The 11186-nt window shown below is 38.8% G+C and overlaps 1 protein-coding gene across 1 annotated transcript; it reads left to right on the forward strand.

Annotated features, from left to right (window-relative positions):
* Window positions 1–5218: 5218 nt before the first annotated feature.
* Window positions 5219–9533, forward strand: snrpb2 (small nuclear ribonucleoprotein polypeptide B2). Its single transcript, XM_061026378.1, has 6 exons — window positions 5219–5371; window positions 5526–5698; window positions 5787–5921; window positions 8313–8348; window positions 8979–9067; window positions 9152–9533. The coding sequence occupies exons 1-6, from the start codon at window positions 5275–5277 to the stop codon at window positions 9309–9311; spliced, it is 690 nt and encodes a 229-aa protein (XP_060882361.1). The 5' UTR covers window positions 5219–5274; the 3' UTR covers window positions 9312–9533.
* The last annotated feature ends 1653 nt before the right edge of the window (window positions 9534–11186 follow it).

Consider the following 11186-nt stretch of genomic DNA (forward strand, 5'->3'; position numbering starts at 1 on the left):
ACATCATCAGAACCCAAACAACATAAGAACCCAAACAACATCATCAGAACCCAAACATCATCATCAGAACCCAAACAACATAAGAACCCAAACAACATCATCAGAACCCAAACATCATAAGAACCCAAACAACATCATCAGAACCCAAACATCATAAGAACCCAAACAAACATCATAAGAACCCAAACAAACATCATAAGATCCCAAACAACATAAGAACCCAAACAAACATCATAAGATCCCAAACATCATAAGAACCCAAACAAACATCATAAGATCCCAAACATCATAAGAACCCAAACAAACATCATAAGATCCCAAACATCATAAGAACCCAAACAAACATCATAAGATCCCAAACAAACATCATAAGATCCCAAACAACATAAGAACCCAAACAAACATCATAAGATCCCAAACAACATAAGAACCCAAACAACATCATAAGATCCCAAACAACATAAGAACCCAAACAAACATCATAAGAACCCAAACATCATAAGAACCCAAACAACATCATAAGATCCCAAACATCATAAGAACCCAAACAAACATCATAAGATCCCAAACAACATAAGAACCCAAACAACATCATAAGAACCCAAAAAAACATCATAAGATCCCAAACATCATAAGAACCCAAACAAACATCATAAGATCCCAAACAACATCACAAGAACCCCAACATCATAAGAACCCAAACAACATCATCAGAACCCAAACAACATCATCAGAACCCAACCAGCATCAGAACAATCAGAACCCAAGAACCCCAACATCATCAGAACCCAAACAACATCATAAGAACCCAAACATCATCAGAACCCAAACAACAACATAAGAACCCAAACAAACATCATAAGAACCCAAACAACATCATAAGATCCCAAACAACATCATAAGAACCCAAACAAACATCATAAGAACCCAAACAACATCATAAGATCCCAAACAACATCATAAGAACCCAAACAACATCATCAGAACCCAAACAACATAAGAACCCAAACAACATCATCAGAACCCAAACATCATCATCAGAACCCAAACAACATAAGAACCCAAACAACATCATCAGAACCCAAACATCATAAGAACCCAAACAACATCATCAGAACCCAAACATCATAAGAACCCAAACAAACATCATAAGAACCCAAACAAACATCATAAGATCCCAAACAACATAAGAACCCAAACAAACATCATAAGATCCCAAACATCATAAGAACCCAAACAAACATCATAAGATCCCAAACATCATAAGAACCCAAACAAACATCATAAGATCCCAAACAACATAAGAACCCAAACAACATCATAAGATCCCAAACAACATAAGAACCCAAACAAACATCATAAGATCCCAAACATCATAAGAACCCAAACAAACATCATAAGATCCCAAACATCATAAGAACCCAAACATCATAAGAACCCAAACAAACATCATAAGATCCCAAACAACATCATAAGAACCCAAACATCATAAGAACCCAAACAACATCATAAGAACCCAAACATCATAAGAACCCAAACAACATCATAAGATCCCAAACAACATCATAAGAACCCAAACAAACATCATAAGAACCCAAACATCATAAGAACCCAAACAACATCATAAGAACCCAAACATCATAAGAACCCAAACAAACATCATAAGAACCCAAACAACATCATAAGAACCCAAACAACATCATAAGATCCCAAACAACATCATAAGAACCCAAACAACATCATAAGAACCCAAACATCATAAGAACCCAAACATCATAAGAACCCAAACAAACATCATAAGAACCCAAACAACATCATAAGAACCCAAACATCATCAGAACCCAAACAAACATCATAAGAACCCAAACATCATAAGAACCCAAACAACATCATAAGATCCCAAACAACATCATAAGAACCCAAACAAACATCATAAGAACCCAAACATCATAAGAACCCAAACAACATCATAAGAACCCAAACATCATAAGAACCCAAACAACATCATAAGAACCCAAACATCATAAGATCCCAAACAACATCATAAGAACCCAAACAACATCATAAGAACCCAAACAACATCATAAGAACCCAAACATCATAAGATCCCAAACAACATCATAAGAACCCAAACAACATCATCAGAACCCAAACATCATCATAAGAACCCAAACAACATCATCAGAACCCAAACATCATCATAAGAACCCAAACAACATCATAAGAACCCAAACATCATAAGAACCCAAACAAACATCATAAGAACCCAAACATCATAAGAACCCAAACATCATCATAAGAACCCAAACAACATCATCAGAACCCAAACATCATCAGAACCCAAACAAACATCATAAGAACCCAAACATCATAAGAACCCAAACATCATAAGAACCCAAACATCATCATAAGAACCCAAACAACATCATCAGAACCCAAAAATCATAAGAACCCAAACAACATCATAAGAACCCAAACATCATAAAAACCCAAACAACATAAGAACCCAAACAAACATCATAAGACGTCATAAGTATGAGGGACAAAAAATGACTAGTATAAATAAATAAATGAATAAATAAATAAATGTTGGGAGAAATGCATACAATAATGTATAAATAAATAAATAAATGCATCAATAAATATATCAATAAATATATATATAAATAAATGCAACAATTCATATAAAAATGAATACATAAATAAATATATTCATTTATGTATTTCTGTGTCCATGTTGTAAACGGAAAAGTAAATATGTAAATTAAGTGGGCCGTCCTAACATTACTGAAGTAGGATTGGTCAATTTTGAAAAACAGACAGAAGCAAATTGACATATATAAGATTTAAGATTTACTTTCATTGATCCCCGCAAGGGGAAATTTCAGTTTTTACACTCTGTAAGTCATGCACACACACATGCAGAAACAGGATCCTATGGATATGCACTAATGGAGAGATGTCAGAGTGACGGAGCGGCCCACAATGGGCGCTCCTGAGCTGGTGGTGGGGAGGCCTTGCTCGAGTGCACCGGGAGAGTGATCTGGCACCTCTCCAGATACCAGACCAACCAGACCAACATCCATATTTGGTCCGCACCGGGACTTGAACCGGCAACCCTCCGGTTCCCAACTCAAGTCCCTACAGACTGAGCTACTGCCGCCAAGACTGAGCCACTGCCGCCGAATATATACTTTTCCTCTTACGACCTGGACACAGAAAAAAATAGATGTGTAAATGTAAAAATACGGAAATAAATTAATAACTCAATTAATGTGGAAATATATGCATTGATACATATATAACTGTATAAATACGCTAATAAATAAATAAATAAATGAATGTAAAAATATATAAATAGCCTTTTTCATTAACAAAGTGTATTTATTATTTATTCACTGATGTATTGTTTTCAGCATTTATATATTTATTGATGCATTTATTTAATTATTTATTTATTTATATATTATTTTATGCATTTCTCCCAACATTTATTTATTTATACTTCAGTCATTTTTTGTCCCTCATAATAAGAACGTAAGCAGAAGCTATAAAAATAAGAGAAGAGAAATCTTAAAGAAGATTTTTCTAAAGAGATCAAAACATTGTTTTACCATCTGCTGGGGTATATCCTCAACCATGTTATCAATACCTTAATTTCACTAAAAGAGAAGAATCATTATCATCTTGATAAAGCTGATAAAATAATCTGATTCTGATGTGGCCTGCAGTTCTCCTCCCGGCCTGCTGGGGGCGGTAGAGATATAACCGCGTTAAAGCAGCAGCAGGATTTACCGGCGCCATCAGTCAGTGTTTCCTGTTTTAAATCAGCAGAGAGGAGGTGAGTTTTTACAGTTTTATCTTGTGTTCATTTGCTTTAAATCTGTATGAAACGATCCGGACTGATTACAGATACAAATCGAGACTGTTTAAATATTTTAAAGAGTTTATTACACCACTTAAAAGGGATAAACGGTTAGCTTTATAGTTAGCTGCTGTTGCTAACGGCTAACGTTATGAATGAACGTACAGCTAACGCATGCTAACACCTATGGCTAACACTAGCATAACATGTGGGCCTCTTTTTTTTAAATGAATATACTTCCTGAATGTTTCCAGAAATAACCCGTAGTAGCTCCCAGTCACTGTGACACGACATTTAATTATCTTTAAGTTATAGTTAATTATCTGAAGGAGCTAATTTAAAGAAAACATTCTTCAGTTTCTCTCAGAAACAAAAGAAAACATGTAGGAAACATCGAACCTGCTGTTCAAACACAGTGTGTTTAACTCTAATGTGTGGAAGTTAAAGGCTCATGTTTTATTAACAAACATGAAATAAATGATGTTTGTTTTCATCATAATTATTAATGTTATTGTTGATTCAGACTGGAGGAATGATGTCTTTGTTTTGTCTTTTTGCAGACACATTTAATGTTGTTTTTCAATAATAATCAAAGTACTATCTGTATTAAAAATCCCAGCTGTGTATCTTTATAATGTGTTTCACAGCATTTATCTGTCTGATAACATCAGCTTCTTTAGACTTCATGGACGTTGTTTTTTATTAGTAATTGTGGTGGAATCTCTGTAGTTCTTTAGATTCTAATGTACAGATGTCATTATGTTTATTCACTGTTCTCTAATGTCAGTCAGACCTGACAGAGATCAGCTGTTATTAGAAGCACAGCTTAGAGAGTGCAGTGTTTCCCCTACCATTATATTGGGGGGGGCGGCCCGGCCCGGCTTTTTGTGCCTTTATTGTAGAGATAGGATAGTGGATAGAGTCGGAAATCAAGGAAAGAAATCATTTAAGGAACCTTTCTGATAGAACAGGACAGCTGTCATTAAAAGTAACACATGAACACCAAGACTCCTTCAAGTGTTTGTGTCAGCGTGTCCCCAACGCTGTAAACCTCGGGGAAACACTGGAGTGTCAGCTGGTCTTCCTGATATCTGCTGGATGTTTGGTTGACTTGTTGTCTGCTTCAGTGTTTTAGACGTCACAGTTTAGTCTAGGTGGGTCAATGTGACCCTGATAATGATAATGTCTTTAGGATATATGCCATGCCTTTCGAAAAGTTCTGCAGATGTGATTGAGTAAGACACGAGTACAGAAGTGTGATGTTGTCTCCTCATGAGTATTCATCTGATGTATGAACTTTCATCAACGTAAGCCATCTGAGTCTTATTGTGTGGAGTCAAGTCTTAGTCATTTCTTCAACAGTAATCAGTCACAGGAAGCTGAAGTTGACCAGCGGAAAAGAAGTAATCATGATTCCCTCTTTTTGTTTTTCAGACTCCAACATGGATATCCGACCAAACCACACCATCTACATCAACAACATCAATGACAAAGTCAAGAAAGAAGGTCAGTAGGCCGTTCAGCGCTGCTCCTGATGGTTTGCATTTCAAAGTGTCATGAATGTCATTTTTGTTTTGGTCTTCTTGAACGTCCGGGAACTTAAAATGTTTGTTTCCACTTGTTGTTGATCTTCATCCCCGTCGTCGTCGTCCTCCTGCAGAGATGAAGCGCTCGCTGTACGCGCTCTTCTCTCAGTTCGGTCAGATCCTCGAAGTCGTGGCCATGAAGACCATGAAGATGAGGGGTCAGGCCTTCGTCGTCTTCAAAGAGCTCGCTGCCTCCACAAACGCCCTGAGGCAGCTGCAGGGCTTCCCCTTCTACAACAAGCCCATGGTAGGTCCAGAGCACGACGACCTGTTGGTTTGTCTTTAATCATGTGTGACATCACAGCGGCGTCTCTGACCTCTCCGTTCCTTCTCAGAGGATACAGTACGCAAAGACGGACTCTGAGGTCATCGCCAAGGTGAAGGGAACGTACGGCGACAAGGAAAAGAAGAAAGACAAGAAGAAGAAGGCTCTGGAGCCAGCAACCAGCCTGATAAAGAAACCTGCAGCGGTGAGTGACGCCCGTGATGACCTGCAGTTGACAACTTAAGTTATGATGTAAAGTCTTCACTTAACCTGATGTTGAAACACGATCTGACTTTTTCACTTCCTGCCAATCAGTGAAAAGCATTTCTTAACAAAGTGTTTCCTGTCGTGTCTGATCGTCTCTGAACAGACGAACGGCTGAAAATGACTTCAGTCAACTGATGTTAATCCACAAACAGTGACGGGAAATGTGTTTAAAATATGACAAAGCATTATTGTTAGTTAATAACAGCAGCGCCAACCTTCATCTACAGCAAGTGTACGATAACAACAGTGACACCTAGTGGTGAAATCTTCACCTTAAACAGAAGCCTGCTCTGTTGTTGGACGGATGAAAAACAACAAACGGGTTACAAATCAAAGCCATCAAACATTTCTGAGGGATGTGATCCATCACGCACTACGGACACTAGTCCTGCATAAAGTCCTGAAGAGGTCCGGGGTTCACCTGTGAACGGGGTCTTAGGGTGTATTCACACCTACCTTGTTTAGTTTGCTTGAAATGAACTGAAACCCTGCATGGTGCAGACCTTTTTGAGCAGGTGTGAATACAAACCATCGAACTCAGGTGCGCATCAAACAGCCGAACCGAGACCCGGACGAAGAGGGGGTCTCGGTTCGATTCCAAACGAACCCTGGTACGGTTCGTTTGAGATGAGAAAGCGACCGGACCTTAGTCCAAGCCAGTTCTAAAAATCAGACGCCTTTATGGACATAACAGACTCCCGTTGCCACGTGCATTATGGGAAATAATTGTTTGGTCAGCAGCACAGTGTTGTTGCATGTAATAAAAAATGTAATTATAACAAAAATATCCCTTTTTAATTTACCCCTTAATGAATTCAAAATAAACTAAAAGTCCCAAACAAACGAAATATGCGATATGATCTACGAGAAGTTCAGTTCAAATTCTCTTTTTAGTCCACAGAAAAAGAAGGAAGCCATCCGCTGACGCAGCCGTTCACTCATCCAAAACAAACTCAACAAAAAAAAAAAAGTAACAAAAGTAATCCAACAAAGGTAGTCGATCGATCACAGGTGTACCAGAATGAAAAAAGAATCTCAGCAGGATCTAGGAGGAAGAATAATCTGATCAGTCGGACTGTCTTTGTCTCAGCCTCGCTATGCGTATCCCGTCGCAGGTGAGGAGACGCGGAGGGAATCTTCGGTCTATCTTTCAGAAACTTTCACAGGCGTTTCAACGCTTCTTTCTTTCATTATCCAACAAACCACACAGACTGAACATAACAGCAGCTGCAGAAACGTGTTCCTGGCTGTTCCCTTTTTGTTATTTTCCCCCGCGGCACTCTGCGCCACATCCTGCCTTTATAACCTCGACCATATTCATCATAACACCGGTTGATAATGAATCATTTTTACAGACACTCCATTATTATTATCACTGTCACAGTATCAAACGCTCTTGCTGCTCAAAATGTTCAGAACCAGGACAACGAGTGCAGCTCGCAAGATCTCCATGATTGTTTACTTTCACTTTGCAATTACTGCGATTCTATTTTTTTTAAACATAGCTAAAAAAATATAAAATTATCAAAAAACAGATATTAAATAACAGTGCAAACATTAAAAAAGGTGTGATTTAAATAATTGTGAGGTGAGCATTAAACACTATTTAAACGATCTTTGCACTGGTGGTTTTGTTTACAAATTCTGGACCTCTTGCAAAAAAGTGCAATGTGAAAACGAACTGCATCAAACCAAAAAAGAAACATCGTATTTGGTCTGGACCAAAGAAAGTACTCCCTAAGTGTCATAAAGTACGCACACTAACTCTGTCTCACAGCTTCTTAAAGAACTCTTCCAGCCATCTTCATCTGAGGAACTTAAAATCACTGATTTCACACGACTCTACATAACGGTGACATTTAGGGCTGTAATAAAAAAGGTAAACACAGAAGAGTCATTTACAAAAAGCCTGATTGATTGGTTTCATTTTTAATCTGTGAGGATGTAAACATGTCAGTGAGTAGACGCAGCAGATCGAGGTGGTGTGTCAGTCCCCTCCCTGCAGGATGATTAAGATGGAAGCAGGCGTGTGGAAACAGATCATCCCTCCTTCATCAGCGTCACTCTGAGGCTCTGACAGGAAATTGGTTGTCAGCGACCTGATGCTCGTCTGTGATAACTTTCTGATGAAGAGATCGGAGACCGTCGTTTTTCATGTTCACCTCTGAAAGGAGCCATCAAATGTTTGTTAGCGTTAAAGATCAGCTCCTTTTTATTGCTCATAATGTGGTAATAACCCGTCAATCTGAGTCTGTCCTGTTGACATGAAAACAAACAGGAAACAGGTTCATGTGTTGTTCTCTGATGTGTGTGTGTTTGCTCTCTGCAGGGATCGGCAGCACCTGTTCACTCTCCTGCAGCACAGGTAAGACCATTTCATCTGAATGTTTATGTTAAAGGGCACATGTCCTCCTCTTCTTCTTCAGTTTAAATAAGTCTCAGAGCTCCTCTTCAACATGTGTGTGAAGTTTCTTGTTCTAAATCCACTCTGATCCTGTATTTGATCATGTCTATAAACCCCTCTATTTCAGCCCTGCTCAGACCAGGCTGTTTCTGTGTCTGTACCTTTAAATATGTAAATGAGCTGTGTCTGACCACGCCCCCTCTCTGGAAGGGCTTGGGTGTACTCGGTGCTTTCTCGCTCCATGTCCTATTGTTTACGGTGAGAAGGCAGACTCAGAGGGCAGAACAAACACCTAGCTGTGGGAGTGTCACCCACCTGGGGGAGGGGCTACTGCCCTTTGTGATGTCATCAAGGGAAAATCTCCAAACGGCCTGTTTGAGCACACATCAAGACAGAGAGGATGGACTTTTCTCATCATTGGGGGGTTTGTAGACGGACTAGAGACACATGTTAGAGTTAGAGGAACATGGAGAAGAGGATTTTACAGAATATGAGCTCAAACGTCACTCGTTACTCCATCACGTGTTGTGTGTGTCTGTGTGTGTGTGTGTGTGTGTTTAACGGGTCACTCATCAGGATCTGTTCTCTCAGGTGCCCGACAATCCACCAAACTACATCCTGTTCCTGAACAACCTGCCCGAGGAGACCAACGAGATGATGCTCTCCATGCTCTTCAACCAGTCAGTTCACCTCCTCGTCTCCTTCACTTTAAATAGGTGTGTGTGTTTCTGTGTGTGCTGACTGTTTCGGTTTTCCCTCCTCAGGTTTCCCGGGTTCAAAGAGGTGCGTCTCGTCCCGGGGAAACACGACATCGCCTTTGTGGAGTTCGAGAGCGACACGCAGGCAGGCGTGGCTAAAGACGCGCTGCAGGGCTTCAGAATCACGGCCACCTGCGCCATGAAGGTCACCTACGCCAAGAAGTAGTCCCAGCCGGGTCTGATCATGTGACACAAAGAGACTCTGAGTGGGGGAGGGGGGGCGGTCCCTGGATATCCGTTGTTCCTACAGATCCTTTGATTTTTGTAAATCCTGCAGAGCTTTTTTAAAAGTTGTGCTTCTTTTTTTTTTTTTACTTTTTGTTTCGTAAAGTTTGTGAAGTCGAGCGGCCTCCATCTTGATTTGTAAAATAAAACACTTTTACATAAATGTGTTTTTTTTCTTTTGGCTCCTTGAAGAACAAACCAGGTCAGTACTGAAGTGTAACCTTTAAAGATGAGATATAAAACTATAACACCTTTCTGAGAAACAGCAACTATCTGAAAAAGTCCCCAGAACTGTTTGGTCCTGATGACCAAGGTACAGCAGAGACAATAATTATGATGATCACAAACACTGTAGGGAATAGAAGTCTTTCTTTTCATCTAAGAGAACTGGAATAAACCAGTTTTGTTTTTGTTTCAACTACATTCCTCCTGTTGGACCCATTTCTTGACATTTTAATTCTACTTATTGACCAAATGGTTGAAGGGAATACTCTTAGTATTTTAAGTTCCCATGGAATCAAAATAGAAGTTTAAGTTATTTATGGATCACATACTGTGTGTCTTGCATCTCATATAGTCAACATACTGGCCAAGCAGTTAGGTGAAGTTGTTTTGCAGGTATTCTCAAAATAAAAAATACAAACTTTAAATCAGTCCAGAATGCAGGATAAACATTTTAATTCATATTTATAAAACCATAAATGGACAGTTGAAACACTAAAGGAAGGAATTATAATATAAAAATAGAAAGAGCTATTTTCTGTTTTGTGAATGTTTTTATGTCCTGTAGTGACCCCGTAGGGCTATTAGGGGGCAGAATACTTTCAAAACAAGTTGACACATGCACATCGATACTGCTGATGGGATCAGATCAGTCAGGATGAAACAGATGATAAGAATGTGTCAGAGGTTTTTTTTAAATTCTTTTTAGATGAACTGAGAACTAAGCAGCGCCCTCCAGTGGCTAGTAACACACGAGGCGGTTTTCAAATCTTAATGGATTTAAACGTCAGAGATCAGCGGCCAGACGAGAAATAAATGAAGAGAGGAGGAAGCTCTTTGTGAACTTCGAGAATAAAAAAATGAAATGATGAGAATACATTTGAAATACAAAGTCAAAATTTCACTTCAGCTTTATTCTAAACATTGCAACTTTGTTCTCACCATTTTGACATTTTTCAAGTCAGTGCGATTTCTCATCCACGCAACTTTTTTCTAATCATTGCGACTTTTCTTCATTATTGCGACTTTTCTCTCGTCTTTGAGATTTGTTTTCTCGTCATTGCGACTCTTTCTTGCCAGTGCGACTTTTTTCTCGTCACTGCAATTATTTCCTAATTATTGCAACTTTTTCTCATTATTGCGACTTTTTTCTTGTCATAGTGAATTTTCCCGACATTGCAAATTTTTCTTATCATTGCAACTTTTGTCTCATTATTGTGACTTTTTTCTTGTCATTGCAACTTTTATTCGCGTCATTGCGACTTTTTTCCGACATTGTGACTTTTTCTCATTATTGCGACTTTTTCTTGATATTTCGACCCTTTCTCTGCATTGCGACTTTTTTCTTGTCATTGCGACTTTTTTCTCTGACTTATTTCTCTAAATTTCACCTTTATTCTTGACATTATATTTTACCTTTCATCTCAACATTGCGACTTTACCCTCCCGGTATTTTGACGTTTTTTCTCAACTTTTTTGCAAGTGCATAAAGTAAATTAAAAAAAAAACGTCCTCCTATCACATTTCATTTCTCATGTGTGTCTCTAATATTTACAGTCTCTGGAGTGGCCCTGATTCTTTTACAGACATAACC

Source organism: Labrus mixtus, chromosome 2 (genome assembly GCF_963584025.1).
Source record: "Labrus mixtus chromosome 2, fLabMix1.1, whole genome shotgun sequence".
Classification (NCBI taxonomy): Eukaryota; Metazoa; Chordata; class Actinopteri; order Labriformes; family Labridae; genus Labrus; species Labrus mixtus.